The sequence below is a fragment of the Equus przewalskii genome, chromosome 1, assembly GCF_037783145.1.
Source record: "Equus przewalskii isolate Varuska chromosome 1, EquPr2, whole genome shotgun sequence".
Taxonomy (NCBI): domain Eukaryota; kingdom Metazoa; phylum Chordata; class Mammalia; order Perissodactyla; family Equidae; genus Equus; species Equus przewalskii.
Window position 1 is genome coordinate 74,575,191 of NC_091831.1, and position 24,657 is coordinate 74,599,847.

A 24,657-nucleotide genomic window follows, 5' to 3' on the forward strand; every position below is an offset into this window, starting at 1 on the left:
TATGTGGGAAGCCTGCCACAGCATGGCTTGGTAAGTGGTGAGTAGGTCTGGGCCCGGGATTCGAACTGGCAAATCCCAGGCTACCAAAGCCAAGCATGTGAACTTAACCACTGTGCAACCGGGTCCAGGTGCAAGGTTCTTACCGTGACATTTTTATTCATTTAATTTAATGAACACAACTTTAGTGTTTACTAACAACCCTCTGAGGTAGGTACTACTATAATCTCCATTTTATAGGCAATAATCAGAGTCACAAAAGGGTTAAGGCATGCAGATATAAAGGATGAGCTTGAAATTGGAATTCAGCCAGTCCATACCAACTCAGAATCCACACCTGTAACCTGTAAGCTATGCTTCTCCTTAACATAGTACAAAAATAAGTAGAAATAGGAAAACGATTAAAGAAAGAGCTGTCATTTCTGACGAGGCAGTCTTGGCAGAGGTGAACCCTATTTTTGATGATGAAACGGTAGGAAACCCTTTTAGGGGAGCAGGGATAAGGGAGAGGGGCAACTGTCAGTCATTGAGAGATCATTTCTTACTGCATTGACTACACCCTGAGACCTAATCCTATTTACTTTTCTCCAGAGCAGCCATATCTGGTGGGTACCAACGCAGCCAAGCTAATGTCCGTCAGATTACATTTACTGCATAGCATTGACCTTAAGGGAGGATGCCAGGACAGTGGGGCATCCTGCCTTGGTAATGAAGATGGAAGATTCAGATGGGTAGTGATTGATTTCCTTCTTTTGACTACTGCACCCAAGTAAATAGAACACACTTTAAAAGCCTTGGCACAGAAAAGGCTTAATTCAATCAAGAGGCAAGTTGACTTGAGAAGACTGGAATAAGTTACACTGCAAGGAAACTTATGAACTCAGTTCCAGATGGAGGCCTTAAGCCATGTACCTAAGGTAGATCACAGACACTTAACCCTAAGCCTGACTGAAAGCAAGGGACACAGTGTAATTATTTCACCAAAGATGATGCTAAAAATATTTCATAACCAGAATGTCACGAGCAAAACTCCATCAGTCAGACACTGGCATTACACAGCCCTCTCCCAGCAGCGCAGAATTGCTGAAACTTCATTTCTGCCCACAACAAGGAAACCAAGCTCAGTGTCCAGAGAAGACTAGAAATGGCCCAGGTCGAATGTAGAAATCACTGTCTGTAATTTTTTTTTAATAAGCTGTTTTTCTCAAGTGAGCCCTTCCTGGATAATGTAGTTTTTCTGAGACAAGACTTCCTTTTTCATTCTTATAGCTAACCAGGATTTTGTGGAATGCCAACCAAAAGGGCTGCGTGTGGCAAGGAATAAAGTCAGCAAAAGGAGTGAATCTAAGGAAGTAAGATGAAAAGCTGGATTTCAGAAACTGCCCAAGAAAACCCCTGAGAGATAAAGGCCCTCCTGAACTGGTGGGAGGTGGGAGGTGGGGGGCTGCAGCCTAGATGGAGAGCAGAGCAGGCACACACGACAGGCGGGGGCAAGGTGAAGTTGTAAATTTCTCTCCCCACTGCTTTAAGACAATTGCTTGTCCTTTGCTGCAAAACTGACAGCAACAGCCCGGCCACTGGGGCCAATGTGGAGTAATGTCAGGAGAGTAGCAGAGCCCCCCAAGGGAAGGGAAGTGACGAAAACAGGTGCCAACTGACCACCTCTTGGGCTCAATCTTTCATTCCCGCCTCATCCAAATCTTTAGGTGGCTGGTTAACGAGGGCCTAAGGAGCCTGCCTCTGTCAAATCGCACTCCTCTCTGAGGGTGAAAGCCCTGGCCAGCATCCCCTCCTATGCTGGCAGAAATGGAGTGGTCAGTGTTCTGGCACTTGTAGCTCTCAGACCTGGGGCTTGCCTTCTCCCTGCTCCTTAAACAGACTGGGGTGACAAAGACTGAGCCTGGCATGGGTCCTGCCCCAGCAGCACGTATCAGAGAAACGGATGCTCCAGGACAACACAAGCTCACTGACCAGTATGCACAGACACTTGTGAACACAACTACCTTAAAGGAATCACAACATATACCACTGAAGAAGAACTGTCAAACAGATAGACCAAGAATGTAAAATAAGCACAAGAAATGGACAGCGGAATTAGGAACCTATGTGTGAATTTGAATTCCTATTTAGTGACAAAGCACATTAAAAGAACCAAAGGCCTTGCCAATTCATCACACAATCAGAGAGCTACACCGGGGCCAAGGCCAGCCAGACCCCCTCTGTGTCTCTGAAAGCCAGGATGCTCTTGCCCAGCACTTCCGGTTTCCTTCAAACTTTAACACCTACTGCTAGAAACGAGTGATACGGTTAAATGAGTAACTACGGAAAATGATTATAAAATCAATCAACTATATTTCGTAAATACTATATTTTTTCCTCAAATATGAGACAGTTGAAGATTTTTTTCATTTCAAGAATCATTATCTAGAAATGTACTTTGCCACGTATCCCACACAAAGGCTTTTAGAAACGCATTCTGAAAAGGAGAAAGATTTCAGATAACCCAGTGACTTTAACCATTTTTTTAATTCAGAAATGAATGTTGTTTCATTTGGACTTTACTTTGGGGGACTTCTTTTTCTGCTTTTCACATTGCCAGTAAAATATATCAAAATACAGGAAGCTCTCCAAATCCAGATTCTCCATTTTCTCTCCTCTTTTTCTTTACAGTTACAACTTGATGCTTTGCTGAGAAAGGCAGGAGGAGGATGGATGAATGCTGACTTCTCTAGCATCATTCAAAAATGAGTAATCTTTGACAACGGTCTTAGCTACCCAAAGGTTACTACTAAACTAAAACCTTTAATTGTTAATACATTATTTCAAACATTTAAAGTGAATATCCTTGAAAAATGTATTCTATATTTCCCTGTCTTCTTAAGTGATCCATCAGCATTGCACATAATTTATACAACTTGATGACCCAGGATCATTACTAAAAACATCAATCACTGTAATGTGCTATATAGATGAAGCTCAGGAGGCAGATGGATAATTCTGGTATGGGGCAATAGGGTCAAACAGGTACTGATCCCGGCAGCTATCACAAAAGATTTTCTTTAAAAAGTGTTCAAATGTCATCATCATTCTGACTTAGTGTTTCTCCTAAGGTTCAGGTGCATAACCTCCCGGGCCTACGGTAGCTGACTTTCTGCAAACTCAAAAGCTTTGAACCAAAAGCTAAAGTTGCCTTCTCTAAGGCTATCCCCTGGAAAATTGTCCCTCTCTGTTATAACTAGTGTTGCTTGAATTGCTGGTACCACTCAGAAAGGTTAGCTATGGTTTCTGCATCACTAACAGTGGAGCTCATATAATATCCTGTGAGTTCATACTCTTTCTAACTCAACTGCTCACACCTTAAGTAGATATTAAGGAGGAAGAACTTCCTGCACACAAGATTCTGGGACAGATTACAAAATCTTCCCTTTGAAAAATGATGAGCTTATGCCTTGCAAGCAATAGTGTGACATCTTTGGAAGCTTTAAACCATCATTCCATCATGTGTGAACGCAAAAAGCTTTGGCAGTTCAAGACCACTCAAAGACTCCTTATTCTGCTTAAACCCAGAGGGAACTTCATTCATGGCACTTACCAGGAGTGGGTTGGAATTGGCAGGAATCCCGAAGAAGGGCACTTTACTCACTGCAAAACTCTCTGGGGAATAGACTGCACAAAAAATAAGACTCAGAAAAAGTATGCGGCCTCCTAACCAGCTGACTCTTTTTAGTTGGCTATCGCTTGAAATGCTGTTTGGGCACGTCCTAAGGAAAAACCCAGCCTTCATAAACACATCAACGCAATCAACTGTACTTGCCCAAACACATCTTTTGTATTCTCAGTTAAATTTGGTCCAGAGACAGTCACACATGAAGCCTAGGACAACGTCTAACTTATCTTTTTTCCCCTCAAGAAATTCACAGTGGCTGTTCTTATAAACTGATCAGATACTCTGCTAAAGCTTTATGCACTAGTGATCCTGGGCAACTTTAGATGATGCAGAATGTGGGGCAAAAAAAATCTGTCCAGCTGCCCTTTCTGAGCCTCTCTATCATATAATGAGAGAAACAGAAGTGGCTGAGGAACTGACCCCGCCAGGCCCGGCCGAAACCTCATCCTCTCCATACAGTGAACACTGCCTGACTTCCAACTGTCGGCTCCTGCATTTCTTTGCTTTGAGATTTGCTCTGACCACAGTGGCAGCTGGAGAAGCCCCAGAATTAATGCCTGCTGGGAGCAGTATGACCCAATGACGGAGAGAAGTTGCTTATAAACACCCCAACTCCTTCACCCCTCAGGTGGTATGACTCTAAGGAACATGTTCTGGTTTCCCAGAACTCCCCAGTGAAGAAAGCTCTAGGTACCCATGGTGGTAACTTGCTTGTCAACACACCCTCTCTGGCCCCTTCTCTGCGTTTTCTCATGTCCACTGATGTCCCAATTAAACTTGCCCTTCAATCCTTGTCTCAAAGTCTACTTCTGGTAGAACCCAAACTAAGGTAAGCAGTTTCGTTAACACATCCTTTTGCTGACACTTTTCAAGTCTCATTCAGATTTCTATTTAATTTTGCACAAATTTATTTTAACTTTTGTCCATTGCCCTTTACTCAAGGAAATTTAGAGCTCATGGCCCTGCTCTGCCGCTCACATACAGATACACAGAGACTAATGATGCAGCTGGGAGACGGATAAGCTGAGCGGAGTGTGTGTTCAGCAGTCTCAGAGAGAAAATAAGATGATGTATATGCAAACACTCAGTAAACAATAAAGCATGATTGAAATAAATTTATATATTTATACATATATATGCATATCATTATTGTCATCATATAACAACTAAGCAACATTCTACTTCCTCTAGGAAAAAAGGAGATCATTAAAAGCATAAATGTAACCAGAGTAGAGAAAACTGTTTAGTGAAAAATATCTTAGATATCTAAAAACTAGGAGGCTACAAGGTATAGTGAACATATTTCAAGTCTGACGTATGGCAGCTGGATTTTCATCTTAGCAATAACGATTAATTCTAGCATCTCGAATCAGTCATTTAAATATTCTATGCCTCAATTTTCTTCCCTCTCAAGTGAGAATGTTAGGTTAAGCATTCTCTAAGTGTCCTCTCGACTTGCACTATGGTTTCTCTGAGCACAGGGCTTCTACTTTAAGTAGCACAGCTTTAATCCAACAGCTGGATTGGGAAAAGATAATAGCAAATAGTAATTCATATCCAATGGAATCGTGCCTATAATTGACTAAACCGAAGACTCTGTAAACACTGGACTCTTCTTGGCTAAGCTTAAACGATGCTCAGCTCTATTCTTTCCTTTTCGCTCTCCTCTTTTCCTTTGAGCATTTTTGCTGTATTGTATTATAACATTGTTTTATAACATTATATAAGTTTCAGGGGTACATCATTATATTTCGATTTCTAGCTTTTTTTTAAGTTAAGCAGCTGATTGGTCCAGCGTTAACACTCTGTCCTGAGGTTGCTCTGCTCCTCTCCTTTCCAGACACTGTCTGGAAATGATACCAGCTCAACATAAGGTTGACATAAGGGAAGTCATACTGTAGAAAAGAAATCATATTGTAACTTTGAATGACCTCTGATTAACTAACCCAGACATGCTCTGCAGATTTTACGGCGCCTCCCAGCTGCTATAAGTTGGTAACTTTGTTCTTTTGAGGTCCTTAGGAATGTGCTGACCCCCAGGCAGAGAGCCTATGCTGACAGCCACCATCAATGACAATTGCAAGATCAGGGTATAGGGCGTTTCTCCAGTCTCTGATGCACATGCAGTAAAACAAAGGACTATCAGGAACTAAGACCAGATGACTGCCCCGACCTGGCGACCAGCTGCCTCCCCAACCTGGAGACCAGTCCCCTACATAACTGGCCTGTCATCTTTGTTCTGTAAGATGGTTCTTTCGGACATTAGTTGGCCATCTTCCCCCTTGCTAGCAAGCTGTAATAAAAAATCCTTTCTCTCCTACCATCTTGCCTCTTGCGGTGGGCAGACGAATGCCATTTGGATGGTAACAGAAACAGTATTATTTACTTTTTTGTTTCTACTGGAGCTTGCCAATAATTCTAGACACTTTGACCCAAGAGTCTACCCATTTTTGCAATGTCTGCCATCATCTTGTTACCGTGAATTTGATCACTTCCTCTCAGTAGTTATTCATTTTTCTCCTTATTCAATATATCCTGTATCAATTCAGTCATCTCATTCATGTTGTGAAACCCTGAAAGCCCGCATTCTATAATTCTTGTATCTTTTTTTATCTCAACCATATCTTTCTCTGCTCTATTTCTGCCACCCAACAATTCAGCAATATCTTAGAACTCATTGTGACTCAAATTTCTCCTGCTCCTAAATCTTTTTTTTTATGGCAGTAACATTGGTTTATAACATTATATAAATTTCAGGTGTACAGCATTATATTTTAATTCCTGTGTACATTACATCATGTTCACCACCCAAAGACTAATTGCAGTCCATCACTGCACATGCGCCTAGTCACCCTTTTTGCTCTCCTCCCTCCCCTCTTCCCCTTTGGTAACCACCAATCCAATCTCTTCTCTATGTGATTATTTGTTGTTGTTTTTATCTTCTACTTATGAGTGAGAGCATACGGTATTTGACTTTCTCCCTTCTAAATCTTAAACTCTGAAATTACACTCTGTGACTTAAAATTACCCTCTTTGACCACAACCATCTGTTCCTCTCTCTATGCATTCAGTTCCAACAAACCTGTCCCTGGATGGGTCCTTCTCATGCAAAAGTCATGGAATTATTGCTGTATAGGCAGGCATTTTTTAAAGTGAATTCAAATGTTCATTCATTCACTCATTTAACAAATACTACTAACCACCTACTAGGTGCCAGATGGTGTGGTAGATCCAGAGAATACAATAAAACGCCCCTGCCTTCAAGAAGGTCCTTACTAGTATACCAGATAAAGGAGAAACAAATACCACAAAAGGGGCATTAGTGCTGCAGAAGGGCAACTAATGAAACACTACACAAACAGATGGAGGAGCAATAGATTCAGTTTAGGGTGTTCCGCTGAGGCAATCCATGGTGCTGGAGAGTTCAGGCAGGCCTGGTAATCACTTGTAAGTCTCCACAACATAAATAAAAATGGCATACGTGTTAGAAATGGACACTTCAGGCTTATTGTGTATAACTATTTTACTGTGATACAGACTGTTTATTAGTTTTTACTAAATCCCTTTAAAATAAAATATTGTGCTACATGATTTGGAAAACTAATTTTTTTTCCCAAATCTTTCCAAATAATCATTTGACAGCAAGTGAAAACTGAGAATGTCAAACCTATCCTTTTGTTTGTATAGTGCATTAGGAGTAATTGAAAAAGAATGGGAATTCTGGCTCTCTAATGGCTTTTAGGACTTCTTTCTTTTTTAAATGTAAATGAAGATGATACTGTTAGATTGCTTTTCAGAAACAACTAATGAAAATACCAACGGTTTTATCAATATGCAAAATTTTTAACCTATTAAAAGGAAAACATTTATATTACACTGAACCTCAAGAGCCTCTTTTTATGTCTTAAAAGACGTAAAATAGAAGAAAAGAATAATATAACAAGGAGATAATTGGAAAACATACCAGAAGAAGCTTCCAGTCTTTCCAGTCGGCTGATCAACCAGTCAAGGGAGCCAGAAAACTGAGCACAGTTTTTACGATTTCCTCTAATTAGAGCCGCTGCAAAAGAAAAAGCAGATTTTACAGTGATGTGATTTTGCAGTGCAAAATGCAATGGAAACTCATAGTAGCCCAGAAATGTTGGATCAAGAACAAAATACCTTTACTTTATGTCTAAAACATATACAAATACATATATACATACACATATCCAAAATTCAGACATTAAAAAAAGAATTGATATTTATTAATGGGGACTGAAAAAAACAGTGCTCATTAGATAAAATATATTTTGAGAAAGTAACATTTCATACTAGGAGGTAATAACAAGGGAATAATAATGGGAAAATCAGTGTCCTGGGAGTTTCCTCACTTGAGTCCTAATACTCAGTGCTTTTAATTAGCCTTGAGACTAAATTACTTAACTTCTCTAGTGCCCAATTTTCTCACCAATATAATGCAGAAGTTAAGAGCACATCAGTTTTCCTGAAAATGTAGCACAAAATACAAGGAGATCTAACTAGTGACTATAACAGGCATGCAGAGCCAGAATTAAATGCTACCTGGAAAAAGAGTGGGAGGGCCATTGGCTACTAAGTTTCAAACCCTTTTTTCTCCCCCTGTATCCCTTCTTCCCATTTAGAGATTTCACAATGTATTAAAGACTCAGGACTCCTGAAGTAAAGTCACCTATTCTAACTTTGGATAACCTACTGTTTTCTACACTTCTTTGACCAAAGATGGAATTCTTATGAGAACTTTATGAACTCTTTCCATCTAACTTATATACTCAATTTAAAACTTTTTTTTTTAAGATTTTATCTTTTCCTTTTTCTCCCCAAAGCCCCCCAGTACATAGTTGTATATTCTTTGTTGTGGGTCCTTCTAGTTGTGGCATGTGGGACGCTGCCTCAGCGTGGTTTGATGAGCAGTGCCATGTCCGCACCCAGGATTCGAACCAACGAAACACTGGGCCACCTGCAGCGGAGTGCGCGAACTTAACCACTCGGCCACGGGGCCAGCCCCCTCAATTTAAAACTTTTAACGCTTCAGGGGCCGGCCCTGTGGCCCAGTGGTTAAGTCCGCGCACTCTGCTGCGGGGGCCCAGGGTTTCACTGGTTCGGATCCTGGGCGTGGACATGGCACTGCTCATCACGCCATGTTGAGGTGGTGTCCCACATGCCACAACTAGAAGGACGTGCAGCTAGGATACACAACAATGTACCAGGGGGATTTAGGAAGATATAACAGAAAAAAAAAAAAAAATTGGCAACAGTTGTTAGCTCAGGTGCTGATCTTTAAAAAAAATAAACTTTTAATACTTCAAAATTATACAATTCTTTCAAAGCAAATCTGGTAAATATTTTACATAAATTCCACTCTTATACCCATGGGATTGTTCAGAAACAGTGTAACTGTTTACAACGGGTTGGTGAAATTTTTACATAAAACAATATTTAATGGGAAAAGATACTGCCATAAGAAACACCACTATTTAGAATCTAGTGGTGCTAGGAAGCAGCATACAGAACTGAAGTTTGAGGAATACTGCCTGTTTATCTCCTTGTTAGGAGCAAGATGGAGAAGACCCTACAGTGACAGAGCACAATTAATCTTAAAGACTTTCTTCATATTTCCTCTTTCCACAAAATAAAAAAAAAAGTCATTACCTGACCTAAGAGTAAGAAAAGAAAAAATGACAGACACAACAGGAAGGCTTCTATTCTTACAACTGTCTGAGAAGAGCACTTTTGTGTACAGAGCCCCCATAACATTTTTACAAAGATTAAAAGATGATGCACTCAATTACTTAGACTCTTCTCTAGCTCTGGGAACAGCAGCTCCCAACAAGAGCCAGCAACCAGCTACACACACATGAGTGCCGAGTGTCAGGGACAAGTGTCAGGATGAGGTGTAGCAGAGGAATGAGGAGCCCTATATGCTCGGCAGGACTTCTAACTTTAATTGTACTAATATCTGTTCCTCACTTAGAACAACAGCCATTGGGGGAGAGGATATGGAGAAATTTTTTAATCTTTATAGTCTCATTTGTTTAAAATTTAACTCTTTTCATTTTACCTCTGGTTTTTAAAATTAAAGATATTAAACATTTTCTAGAGGTCAAATGTTAGAGAGAAAGTGATTTTTGAAGAAACTAATACTGCAAGAAGAATAAACAATGGGAGATTTAAGAAAATCATATGGTAGGGGCTGGCCCCGTGGCCGAGTGGTTAAGTTCGCGCACTCCGCTGCAGGCGGCCCAGTGTTTTCGTTGGTTTGAATCCTGGGTGCGGACATGGCACTGCTCATCAAACCACGCTGAGGCAGCGTCCCACATGCCGCAACTAGAAGGACCCACAACGAAGAATATACAGCTACGTACTGGGGGGCTTTGGGGAGAAAAAGGAAAAAAATAAAATCTTAAAAAAAAAAAAATCATATGGTAAGCCACAAAGAAAACTTCATTAAATTTACTGCAAACAGAAATGGTATGGACCATGTTCTCTGACAACAAGGTAATGAAACTAAAAACTAGTAAGAAAAGCAGAAATAAAAATAAAACCCAAGCACTTAAAAATTTAAATTCTCTCCTAAATAATCTTGGAGTCAACAGAGAATCAATACCACAATTACAGGATATCTACTAAATATCAAAATAGGATGCCTCCTAACACAGCCAACGGTAGATGGTCAAAACTGTACTCAGAAAAGTCTACTTTAATTGCAAAGCAACAGGGTGAAATATATTAACTAAACATTCTTTTCAAAATATAGAAAAGAATATCAAATATAAGTAAAATAGTAAAAAGAAATAAATAGCAATAAAGGAGAAAGTAATAAATTAGAAATAGTATAAGTAATCTAGGTAATAAATTAATATACTAGACTTGATTAATAGAATCAAGAACTTTTTTTTTAATATAAGATTAATACCAACGACTTTCATCAAGAAGAAAATCTAGGAAAAAGAATAGCCTCCAAATATATATATATATTCACCAAAACTAACCCAAAGAGAAAAATCCAAAAGAGAAAATCTAAATAGAATAATAAACCATGAATAACATTGAAAACTATGTCAAGACCAAAAGCTTTTTTCTATATTCAAGAAATAAGTAATTCTATACTAAACTATTCCAAAACAAAAAAACTAAGGAAACCTCTCTACTTATTTGACAAGGACAGTATAACTTTGATATCAACGCCTAACAGAGTATGTATACAAGAAAACCAGAGAGAACTCTGACCAATGAATATAACTCTATAAATCTTATACAAGGATGGTATTTACAAATCACATTCAGCAGTATATTAGCAATGTTAATCCAAGTGGGGGTTCATTCCTCCAATGAGACAGAAATGTACAGCAAACTGTTAATAAGTGAAAGATATGATGATCTCGACAGACGGAAAATGTATACGTTTCTAACAAAAAAATTTTAGACTCAGTAAAATAGAATGCCTCCTGAACATTACCAATGTATGTGTGTGCACACGTGTGCACCTGCACAGAATGTTTCACAGATAAATGAAGTGTGTGAAAGAATAGAATTCAGCAAGTTAGTTAAGAAGAAAGCAGTTAAGTTTCTGAAGGAATGGAAAACTATACAGAAAATTACAAGGAAGCTCATCACAGCACTGTTTATAACAGTAAAATATTGGAAACAGCATGAGTGTGGGCTAACTAAATGCTGACACATCCCTTCAGTAGGGTAGTATACGCCCACCACAACCTGACAAAGGTTTATAGTTACTGCCAAAAAAAGATGCCCACAACACAGAAGTCAGTGGAAACAAGTGCTATAAAAGAGTATTCATAGTACGACCCCATTTTTGTGAAGTGCACGCGTATACTCAATAAAAGTGTATGCCTACCATGGAGAAACTGGGTTTTTTAGAATATTTCTTAGAGAATGAGAGCAACTTTTTGAGAAATACATCCTGATAAGTGCCTGGGATGGGACACTGACAAGTGGGAGACTGCTCTCCCTGGGTCAAAAGGGGACATTTTCTTATTTCAAAACAGGAAGGAAGATGAATGGAGCAAGGAGGAAAAAGGGTCATGCTCTGCGATATGATCCTTCACAGGGACTCTGAAGCCACAATAAATTCTGTAAAAAAAAATCACAAATGCACAATAAGAATAGCAGTTTGTGTGAACCTGTGAGGAGGGGATGTTCCACAGCCAAGATATTTTGTAACCTTTGAGAAACAAAATAATGAAAAAGCATGAAAGTGGGAATAGTAACCAAATAACCCCCCAAATGTACAGACATCAAAGCGAAGCTTAAGTCTGTCTCAGTTCATGAAATTGGAGTCTGGACAAAATTAACTAAACCTTTGGGGGTGGAGGGCCACAGCTGATGTCTTAGTGGTCCAGGGATTTGCACATGCATGCACACACATGTGTGCATGTGGCTGGGTGAACGTGTTATATGTGTATAATGTTATGTAGAGAGTCAAAGACATGTTTTTTGTTTTTTTTTTTAAAGATCAGCACCTGAGCTAACAACTGTTGCCAATCTTTTTTTTTTTTCTGTTTTATCTCCCCAAATCCCCCCTGGTACATAGTTGTATATCTTAGTTGCAGGTCCTTCTAGTTGTGGCATGAGGGACGCTGCCTCAGCGTGGCCTGATGAGCGGTGCCATGTCCGCCCCCAGGATCCGAACCAGCAAAACCCTGGGCCACCACAGCGGAGCGCTGGAACTTAATTAACCACTCAGCCACGGAGCCGGCCCCCAAAGACATGTTTTTTAAAAGGTTACATACTAAAATGGGTTGTCAAGTTTAAAAGCAGTTTCCACCTTCTTTTTCTTTTATCTAAATTTTTTATAATGAAGTTGTATTAATGTCAAAATCAAACAGTACAATAACATTACTTTCCTTTCAAAAAGAAAAGGGAAAACAGCAACATCAGTATCTATAGTGACAACTGCTATCAGATGTCTCAGAATGCCACTCTCAAGTCCAAAAAACAGCAACCTTTAATCTATATGGTGCTTCAAGTACAGAAACAAACTCAAGACAAATGTCCTTTCCTCAATGCAGGACAAGTACATTAAACCTTAAAATTATCTTAATTGCTGGCTAATTGGCCTTAAAGACAGTTAAGACCTTGCATCCTCCATATATCACTATTTTTCCTCATTTATTTAAGAAATACTAATGTAAATGCATCAGGCATTATGGTTGGGAATGTGAATATGAGCTTGAATAAAAAGTCACTATAATACAAGGTTTGCAGTTCTTCTGCTAGCATATTTTAAGCTCTTGTAGATCTGACACTCTGTCTTATTCCATCTTTGCCCATTGCCTGAAACTTAGAAGATATTCTGTAACATAGTGAATGAATGAGTAGCATTCAGTCTCTTTGGATAAGAATGTCAGGGGTTAAGCGTAGTACCACTTACAATACTATAAAAACACTCTGAACTCAGCTCTTATGAAAGAAGTGCTAGTTCACTGAACCAATTTTTTTAATGTTGAATAACTAATTAAATCTCTAAACTTTATCCAATCAGAATATGAAATGCAAGCAATATTGGCAATGCAAAATTAATACTGTAAAAAATACTCTATTCTGCATTTCTCATTAGTATCATAACATCCCTTTGTCCTCATGCTTTAGTGTGTTAAAGACTCCAAATTTCTCAAAATATTCATAGAATCAGAAAATTACAGATGGACTGAGATGTAAAGAAATTCCAAGAAAACTCTCACTTCTAAAATTTATTCAGCAGATACGGATTACTTGCTTTGCATCAGGCACTGTTCCAGGTGCTGGAGATTCAGCAGGAAATCAAAGTTCCCTCTTGGGGCTACATTCAAAGTCGGGAAATACTAAATGAAAGGCCGTAAACAGCACAGACAAATGAGGGGCTGATAGAACCAGAATCCAGAAAAATTTTAAAATTTTCAGGTTAACAAGTGGATGCTCCTAAGTCTTAAAAACCCTAAAAAAACAAAAATGTAAACAAACGAAAAAACTGTCCAGAGTGGTGTTGAAGACTTGAAGTGCCTAGTGCCGTGGAAACTTCTTGGAGAGCTGGAGGAGCTGTCCCTGCAGTTGGGGGACCTTGTGAGCTCAGGTCTGATGACTCCTGCCCAGACAGGGTGAGAGGAAGAGTGACTGGTTTGGGTGGATTGGCTACATGACCACGTTGGGCGTGTTTCCCATGGATCCTGGGTAGACGGCGCCTCTGCGGCGTCATCCCAAGTCTATTCAATAGGGCCATCTGAGAAGTAGGAAGACTTCAGGAAAAAGAGGCTGGAGGTGGACTACTAGCTGCACATGAGCCAAGCAAGCAGCTGCAGGCAGCCACCCAGAACAGAAACGCAGGTGCCCTGTCACAGGAACAGGGACTCAGCTAAGCACTTCCAACATGCCCACCAGAGAAAGTCGGCTCTCAGCCACTGCTGGGCCTCCCACGGATGCCAGTTTTAACCTTGTGGCAGAGGAAGAGGGTGCACAACCACACAGCCAAGTAAGAACTGTGCTAGCTTCTCTCCTGCCTCTTTACCCTGATCAGGAGGCAAACAGCAGCTTCCTGTGGAGGAGAAGGTGAGTAGAGACAACAGCATGTTCACACTCACACAGCTCGCAGTGGAGCCAAGACTGAAAGCCAGGCAGTTTTGATCCACTCTGTGCTCCGGGCCTAGGCTATGCTGCCCCCCACCACAATCTCGTCCTGCATAAATCCTCTATCTGGAAGAGGTAAGAAGGGTGGGGTCCTGGTAGTGTATAAGCAGATTAAGAAAATAGGTATCTCACAAAATTGGTTACAAAAAGGAATTTCCATTAAAAATATATTAGTGACTGTCATTGTCAATTCATAGACATGAGATTATCACCAAGTCAAAAAATAATAATGTGTTGTGTTTATAAAGTATCTTTCCAGGATTTCCTGGAGAACAAGATAAGAAATATCTGTACGCACAAACGCCAGAATAACACCTGCCATGGGTGCATTTGAAGCCAATGCCCTCCTTTTTCATCTCTTGACTGCTTTTGCCAGTGTTTTAGGACATTTAGGAAGAACTGTCTTCCCTAGACCCTGAGAAAATGCTCTGGATGGGCAAAAATCCTTAACTGCTGTGTCCTGTCTTAGTCTTTAAGGATTCAGAAACTGGTAACTTCTGCCTTCCTAAAAGAGCAGCAGTCTAGCCTATTTGTTTTATACTTTGAATCTTCATAAAATGAGTATTCATAGAGAGAGACTGCCAAAGAGACATTTCTCAGACATCTTTAGACAATTATCCTGGCTTGCAAGCCTCCTATAGATTAATTGTGCGGATGTCAGAAAAGATGTATGAAAGCATGCCACAGCCATGCTTTGCAAACTAGGAATATCGGTGTCTCTAGGATCCTTAGGTCTTCCAAATGGCAGGCTCATAAATCTACTTTGATCATTCTCTGCCTAAAACACATATTACATATATCCATGTCAGATTGTAAAATTGTTATAGATTATCATTCCCATCTTCTCCCTTTTCTCTCCATGCTAAATAAACTGCTGAAGAAAAAGAAGAAGGAGGAGGTTTATTTCACACATAACCCCAAGAGAGAATCTACCATCTACGTATTTGGAACAAAGGAGAGGAAGCATAACAAATGTGGAGTTACTGATACTGAAACTAAACTTTCTGATAGCTGGGTAAAGATGGACAGTGAGATATAAATATCTTATTGAACTCCAATTATCGCTGTAGATCTGAGACTTTTCCAGCCAAACTGAAGTATACATTTCCATATACATGGCTACCTATTTTATGATTATACTGACTTCAGTAAAAACTATTGGCAGCAGATGGTTCTCACCTCAACATAAGATTTTATTCATTATTTTTTTCTGATCATGAAATCACTAAGACAATAAAAACAGAAAATCAAGAGTAGTCAGAGGAATATTTAAGCCACAAAATCTTTCATAATTCTATTCACCTGAAACAACCACCATTAAAACTACCATGTATGTATTGAGAGAGATTCTCTTTACATGTACCAATATATAAATATTCTATTTTATCTCTCAACTGGAGTTAATATATTAGCTTTTCCTTTCATCATCAATTAACTAGCATTAAACATTTAGGCTAACTACTTTTTTCAATTATAAAAGTAATATGTGCAAACAGATTAAGAATAAATATGTAAGAGAACACACAGAAAAGTAAAATATTTCTCTCCCAAGAAGCAGCCACCTAATAGTTTTCTGAGCATTCTTTCATAAACGTCCAATGTATACTCAAGAATGTATCTCTACATATTTTTAGTTTTATGTAATTGAAATCTTACTATGCATACAGTAAACATCTTGCTTCTTTTTTTCACTTAATACCATATCCTAGATTGCCATACTAAAAAGAAAAGGAATCTAGCCTGTTTCCTACAATTTTCCAAGTGACCTATTTATCTCAATTTTCACTGATAACATAGTATTACACCATCTAGGCAATCTATTACTTATGTAACCAATCTCCTGTTGAGAGAAAAATTCTTTTCAATTGTATGCTATTTATAAACAATTTTGCAGTGGACATCCCCTCCACAATTGTACAAACATATTTCTAGAATACATTTTCTGAGAGCAAAAAGATATATACATTTAAAGTTTTATGTATACTGTCAACTGAAATTTGTTTCATTTTTTAACTTTCATCAATTTATACTCCCACTAAGAAGATATGACCCAATATTTTCCCTACTGACGGGTATTATCACATTTTTTTATCTGTGCCAATCTAATAAGTGAAATATGATTCTTATTTATTATTTTAATTTGCTTTTCTTTATTTGTCATGTTGAGAATCTTTTATTTATTGTTCTGTGAACTACCTGTCTCTATCCACTGCCTGGTTTTCTATTAGATGATATTTCTTTTCCCATGGATTTACGAAAACTCTATGTATTATAGAAACTGGGCCTTTGTCTTTCACATAGATTGCATATTTTACAAAATTCCCTTCTGCTTTTTTTGTTTTGTAATGATATTATTATAAAAGTTTAAATTTTTATGTAGTCATACAATTTTTGTGTAGTCAAATTTATCAGTCTTTTATTAATTACCTATTAACATTATTTAACAATAACTTGTGTTGAGACGGTCATGTCAGTAAAGTCAGTAACTGCATAGCACTATGGCTAGCTTGGTGATTTACGTCTGTCTCTCTTACTCAAACATAAACTCCATGAAAGCAGGGACTATGTCCTGGTCACAATGTCCCTCATTGCCCAGATTAGGGCATCCCTCATAGCAGGCATTCAATTAATCTTTGATGAATAGATAAAGCTTCTATTCAAATCCAGATCCACTGGACTCCAACTCCATGTTCCCCTACCATGACAGAGTCTCTGTTACAAAGGACGCCCCCTCAGGAAACTGTACCAGGAATTAAGGGCAAGACACTTGGGAAAAACAGACAAAAAGGAAAAGGAAACTTTCCTGAAGAGAGGCATTAAAAAGAAAAAACTTAGGTGTGGGGGACTAACAAAAACGCTCTCAGGAGTAACAGTGTGAAAATACAGAAGTTAAAGTTAAGGATGTGTGTGTTTCTATGGAAGCTATGTTCAGAATTTATGTCTCTTGTTGCATGAAAAAATTAGTTTAAAAGCCACAAAATATGCATGTGCCTGAAGTCAATGTGTGTTATTTTAGTAGCATTTATAGTTACTGTTATCCTCCTTTAAGATGTGAGTTTTAGGGGATTCTAATTACTTCAATTCTAAGCAATGGCTCCCTTAAATCCTTTCTTAATCAAATGAGATGTAAATAATTAAGAAAATATAGACTTTATATATATATACACACACATATATTTTATATATACATATATATTTAAACATCAATATATATTTACTGTATATAAAATCTTTGATATAAAATCATTCCTGATATTCTGGAAGGATAGAACTGGATTGGAGGAAAGGCCTGGAAGAACACAATGCTGAGTGACTTGAGACAAAGCAAGTGAGGCCATAGGTGAGAAGGAACAGACCAAACATTGGCCTGAGTACTCCAAAGACTAGAACAAGAAGTGTAGACCAAGTAACGGAGGCAATGAAAGTTCATGAGGAAGTGTGTGAGGGCTCCCCGGAGTCTGAAACAAAGATTGATGGAGAGAAGGGATGGAGGGAGAGATATGCAGCAGAAATCTTACAGCATCCAACTATCAATGCAATCTCAAGAATTTATATCTCAGGTATTTACTGAACACCAGCTATGCACCAGATGTGGAGGATACAGATGTAGAAGAGGCGTGATATTTGTTCAGAGAATGGGTGGAATAATAGAATACAAAATTTTCAGCCGGGAGGGAACTATGAAGAAAACTATTTCGTCCATTTTCTGATAAGGAAACCAAGAGCTAGCTGTATGTGCAATAATCACGATGCTATGCCTTCTCTCAGCTCAGCCAGGACTTCCCTTGTTATAGCCAATAGTTTCAAGTGAAGTTTCTTTTCTGAGACACGTTTAAAAGGCAAACAACTACAAGAACAAAAACAGAAGTTGGAGAAGAAACTTTTACTATGTTAGTGAGCAAAAGGATGATAAGCATCCAAAAGAAATGGGAACAATGATAAGAAGAACATGCTATGCTAAGCATCTGACATACAGTACCACATTTAAGCTGCCCAACAAACTTATGAGGGGAATTATTATTGCATTTTACAGATAATATTTATAATAATAACAGGTGTCACTCTCTATGTCATGGCATCTTTTTAAGTGCCTTACTTTAACTCGGAATTGCACAATAACCCTAAGAGTAGACACTACTATTTCCTCCACTTTGCAGATGAGGAAACTCAGCTCAAATTTAGCAATTTGTCTAAAGTCACGTAAGTGCAGAGCTGGGATTCTGAGACCCTGACTGGCAAAGAGAAGGGTCATTTTCTCAGAGGCCAATGTCTATGGATTAAATATTAAGTTTTTGTTTCTCAAGAAAAGGACATAACGGTAGAGGAGTAACAGGTGCACTGGTGTGTAATAGAGTGACTCAATGTCCACATCCACCCTGCTAGAGAAAATCTAACCTCACTGGGAATCTGTAAGGTATTTATTACATAATCCAACCAAGAATTTACTGAGTGCCTACTCTGTTTAAACATGGTGCTCAGTAGTAGATAAACGCATTCTGACTACAATGCAGTCCATTACACCTTTTGGACATGTACATGAGTTAACATTTGTAGCGGACACTTGAGCTTCTTCTCCAACACTCTCTGTAACGTTCACCTCTGAACGGCACTAGGCAGTCCAGGGGCTTGGCCTCAGTTTCAGGAGTGGGCCTCTGATCAGTCAAAGCCAGTGTGGGTGAAAGTCCCAGCCCCCTTGCCAGAATGACTGGCACAGACACAGTTTGGGCTAATGAGATGCAAAGAGTAGTTTGTTAAGCTTGCTAGGGAGTTTTAGAAAATAGTATGTTCTTTTTTTTTTTTTTTTTTTGCTAAGGAAGAGTCACCCTGAGCCAACATCTGCACCAATCCTCCTCTTTTGTTTCTGCATGTGTGACACGTCCACAGCATGGCTGGTGAGTGGAGTAGGTCCGCACCTGGGATCCCAACCCACAAACCCAGGCTGCTGAAGCAGTGCACGTGGAGCTTTAACCACCTGGCCACAGGGCCAGGCCTAGAATACTCTTTCTTGAGAGATAGTTTTCATGAGCAGCTTTCTTTCAATTCTCCCATGCCAGAGCAAGATCTGCAGTACACTGGGAACTGATGGCAGCCAACTGAGGCCATCCAGGGAAGCCAGCATTGGAGGAAGCTGACCCCACAGAAGGCAGAACAGATATAAATAAACTGGTTCTGGATGCTCTGATTAAGTCACTGAGTCAAACCCACTGGCAGACTTCCAGTTATACAAGCCAGTAAGTGCCCTCTGTTTGAGCCAGTTTGTGCTGAGGTTGTCATTTGCAACTGAACACATCCTAACAGATACATCATTCCACCTACAATAACTGCTTCTTCCCTCGCTATCTGACTAGGAAAATCATTTTAAAATCACATCTCTAGCCATGTTCCCATTAAAAATCAAATCAGAAAACCAATTCTGACGAGGAGCTATGCTCACACTCACCAATGCTCCAGCGTTGTGTAAACTTTATTTTTGCTACTTCAGCAGCTTCTAAAATAGTCAGATTTAATCCCCAAAGAACTCTGGGAAGTTAAAGTGGGTACAGGCTTGAGGGAGAAGTAGCCCAGAAGGATAAAACTGAATAAATATTGACTTTGCTGGAGTAGACTTTTTCTATGATTACAGAAAAATCATTATAATTCTCTCTGTACATTATTATTACTTACGAATAGATAAGCACATGGACCTGTTGAAGGGAATGACTAACAGACTATGGGAAGAGTTGATATGAAAATGTACGTAAGATGCACATTATCTAGACTTATCTACAACAAGAATGTTCTGTCTAAATATAATCCTTTCTCTCCTCAACACACACCAATGATATACCTCTTTACTTAAAACATCTAGTTTGTCAAAAGACTGAAGCCAATCATACCAAGTGAAGATGTTAAACTGTGGTGTTAAAAGCACTACCGTATTCAGTCTCCACTCTATTCCAAAATTCAGTGTTATAACTTTGACACTGGCAAAGACACGCAATCTTTAGAATTTTGGCGTCATAAAATCCTTATCCTGATAATCGATGTGGGTTAAATAATGAATTGAGATTCCTGAAAAGCCTCAATGTCCTGGGACCTGCTCAGAGAAATGATGGCCAATAGTACCACTTAGTCTGAAAGCACCAAGCTGCATGTGTTTAATTTTAATGGTGCATCAAATAGCCCACCGAAAGGAAGCACATGGAAAATTCTAGCAGGCACAAGAGTCTTCTTTACTAAAGAGTATTATGGCTATAAATTTTAATGAAGTTCAATTAAATTATGGCAAATTTTCAAATATTTTAACTGCCTTTCATTCTTAACATAAAAATGCATCGAGATCTCTTTTCTCTACTTCCACATATACTTTCCTATTCTATCAGAACTCAGTCATTTAATCAGTAAACATTTATTTAATTAGCAAATATTTATTGAGTACCTACCATGTGCCAGACATTAAGTTCAATGACAGAGATACGAAAATCAGGAAGGTGCTATTCTTGCCCTGGAGATCATAGTCACACATATAACTAAAGAAGAAATGTGGTCAGTGCTGTATACAAGCAAACGCGAAGTGCCAAGAAAGCAGGCGGGGTAGGGGTGGGGGGGGGGAAGTGTTCGATCATGTCTAAGAGTTAGGAGAAATATCAAGAGTAACTTCAAAAGAAAGTGACATGTGAACTGGGCCTTAAAGGATAGATAGGAATTTTGGAAAAGGTGAAATAAGAAAATGACACAGAAGTGTGCACAGGTACAAGATACTCAGAAAATCAGTATGACCAGAGTACAGGGTAGGAGAAGGAGAGAGGAAAAGACTAGTCTGGAAGAGTTGGCTGGGGCCTCACATACCAGGTGAAGCAAGTTGAATTGTACCTTCTGGAAACGGGAAAAAATGAAAAATTCCTTAACAGGCAAGTGATGTGCAATTGCAGTGTACCAGATAAACCTGGGATTTTGGAGGGAAGGGTGAGAGAGAAGAAAGAGACCATTCTCCAGAAGCCTCGTGTTTTTGCAAGTCTTGCAAATGAGTCACTGAAAGCCTTTGTCTCAGACCTTCCTTTCAAGAATGTTTGCAGCAAGCAAAGCAAAGAGAGATGGTTTCTCCACCTGCAGCAAAGAGCAGGCAGGCCTATTTCCAGTGTAACTATCTGGGCTCCCTACGCTCAAGATTCCTTTCCTGTCACTCAGCCCACTGCAGGTGCAGCTGTCAATTGTCCCCTTCATATTGTCCTGTGAGAACTGAGGCTCAAGGAATTGGCACCAAAAATGCTGATATTCTGGCTAAAGCCATTGCTTTGAGAGATAAACTGTCCCTCATTCTCCTAATTTCTGGCCAACTCACTAGCTTGCAAGTAGGGTGAAACCTCAGATCCTCCACAGTTCTTGACAAGAGACAAGTAGAAGCTACTGGAATAGTTCAGGACAAAAATAATGAGGTCATACGCTTGCAAGAGCCAACAGGAATGCAGCATCAACCAGGAAGGTGTTGCTTGACGTGTGTCAAGTGTACCTAGAAAAAGCACAAATGCAGATCTCAAAAAGACTAGAGAAGGAGATTGAGGAGAATGAAGGAGATCCCTGACAAGACAAGACTGTGAGGGAGTAAGAGGGGCTCTTGTGGGACTAACTTCAGAATCAAAAAGGAAATACATAACACATATCCATACAGAGGCCCCTCAGCTACAAAACTGCACTCTAGATGACCCTGCTCTTTTCATTCAAGACAAATGCCCTGCTCTGGCCACAATCGGCACTAGAGACAGAGTTAAATACTAAACATCACTGGATTTAGTGCAGCTAAAGCAAACACAGCCTCAATTAGGAAACACGTTATGAAACTGCTGTAACTGTTAAGTGATCATTTCAAACAGACATAAACCATTCCTTGAGAACCCAGTCAGACTTCTTACCCAGCAACTCATACAGAGAATTCAGAATCGATTTCCACGACTCCCCAGCTTCTCTCCCAGCGACGTCTGCAAAGTGCGCCGCGCTGCTGTAGACGTGCAGCCTGTCGATGCACTCAAGCACGAGGTTGATCATCCCCTGGAAGATTAAAAACATCACCACTAGAATCTGTGCCTCCGCTCACAGACAAAACACGCTAAATTGATTAAAAAAAAAAAAGTCTGGTAATCAGAAAGACAATTGAGATCGTTTATTCAAAGGACAGGAAGAAACACACATGCGTGTGAAACAAAAGGCTCTTGAAATCATTCAAGTAGATTTTAAATCCTGAGTACTATTCTCAAACAGAGGCAGAAGAACAGTATCTAATTACAAACTTCATACTTCTATTTGTAAGGTTTAATACTAGATTAATGAATCAGTTATAACAGTATTCTATTGTAAGTAAGTGACGGGGTTCAGAGTGTGCCACCCCAAAATCTGCCACTTGGGCATAAGGATTATTTTGAGCTGAGAGCAAAAGAGTAAAATCAGACACAAGAGGAATTATCTGCCCACCCCCTCTCTATCAAAGGGCAGGAAGATTCCTACTCAAAGGAGGCAATGTTGACTCTTAGCAGCCCAGAGACTGCACCAGAGAAATCTATATAATAAACTTTACCAACTAGCCCTTCTCTTCTATTAGTTTCCCCCATAATCTTCCTTACCACAATTTGCTGACCCTAGAAGCTCAAATCCCTTCCCTTTATTTTGTCACTTCTCTACAAATTTATTGTTCTTTCATTAAAATGCTATAGGAGCCCAAGTTCTAACTACTCCTTTGAATTACTCATCACTGAGTACTCCTGTGTATACACTACGTACGCATTAGCAAATTTCTATTTATTTTTTTCTTGTAAATCTGTCTTCTGCTGGTCTAATTTGCAGAGCCCCAGCCAATGAACCTAAGATGAATAGAGAAAATACAATTTTTTTCCTCCACTAAAAAAATATAAGAGCAGATTCTTATCCTTAGAATAGGCATCACCACGACCGTCATCGTTATTATTTTTATTATCAAACTGAAGATCTAATAAATTAAATTTAAAAAGCTCATGAAAAGATGCCTTTAAAGTAAATCAAAAATTCACTACAGAACTTTGTAGGATGCTGTCTAAATTTGAAATTCTGCTTTTATGATTATTGCTAGATCAAGATTGTCAAAACGAGGCAAAGCACATGAAAGGAACAGATATAAAAAGTTGAACTAATCAAATTATCTTATTTCACACAGGGAATTTAAGAGGCACTATGGACCTAAGAACATTTCTAGGTCCCCATCCAGATTGTTTTACATAAGAAAGTGAAAAAAAATTAATCTAAATCAATATTTTCAATTTCCCCAGCCCAATATTTCACTTCACTCTTTCTTGATATTAGATAAATACAGCACAGTCTAATGATTTGGCATACACAAAAAGAAAAGGTCCCAACAAATACTCCATGTTGTTATTAGTGGTTTATGCTGACATTTCCGTGCTTTCACGCCATTAGGGTCTCCAGATAGGTCTTTCCTTTGTATACACAGTGAAAAAGTCCACAAAAATTAATGTCAGTTTCAAAGGCTTTGGGTGGAAAATTAGGAAACAGTTTGAAAACTAAAAGAACATAGATTTAGGGATTTTGGGGACTCAGCGATGTCCTCTAACCTTTTTTCTTAGACATTTTTACTCAGAAAAATTCATTATTCTACATACAGGGAGCATTGAGAAGAGTGGGATCACTTGCTGGGCTGACTTCACTTGCCAGTTCAACTCTGATATCCTCCCACTGAAACTCCTGAATACACGGTACTAGTTCTGACACGACCACAGGAACATCAGACATCTCACTTGGTCCTTCTGTTATTCTGTCTACAAAACATGGCACCTGAGCCATTCTTAGCAGTGGAATTTTCGCAAAATAAAGTCATACGTAGAAAATTAATATACACAAAGGGAAAAAGTGGGGCTGCTCTGTCCAAGGAGGGAGCCTAGAGCTCTGCCACCTCGAGGGGCCTTCTCCTGGCAGCTTCCATCTCCAACACAAGGCTCCCTGTGGAGCCTCAGGCACTTCCAAGGAGTCCTAAAGAACCCACTCAACAGTATGAATACCCCCCCTGCTTTCCAAAGCCTGTATTCATTTATTTAGACGCTTAACGATTCTGTTTTTGTGTAACTAAGATGAAGCAAACTATAGTCCAATGAAAGATTAGTATGGAGGCTGAGCAGACAGTAAAATAAATTGTCCTTTGCCAGGGGAGTGAAGAGTTTCATCTTTTAAAATTAGTACTCACTGATGGAGAAATAAAAGTAATTGCAGGCTTCCTCTGAGGCCTGGTTCCATGTACAGTAGTCTACCTGCTCAGCTATATCTCAAAATGCAAAGATGTCAAAGGGAAAATTTTCCCCACCAGGAAGTTCTCTTCCCAAGACAAGAGCAAAGAA

General features: G+C 39.2%; 1 protein-coding gene across 1 annotated transcript in view; it reads right to left on the reverse strand.

The window, feature by feature from the left end:
* RYR2 (ryanodine receptor 2) overlaps window positions 1-24,657 on the reverse strand; it is a 689,571-nt gene that overhangs the window by 308,802 nt on the left and 356,112 nt on the right. Inside the window, exons 16-17 of the mRNA XM_070568189.1 lie at window positions 22,195-22,330; window positions 7,629-7,724 (exon numbers count right to left, since the gene is read on the reverse strand). Coding sequence (XP_070424290.1) covers window positions 7,629-7,724; window positions 22,195-22,330 — 232 coding nt within the window. The remainder of the gene's footprint in view (window positions 1-7,628; window positions 7,725-22,194; window positions 22,331-24,657) is intronic.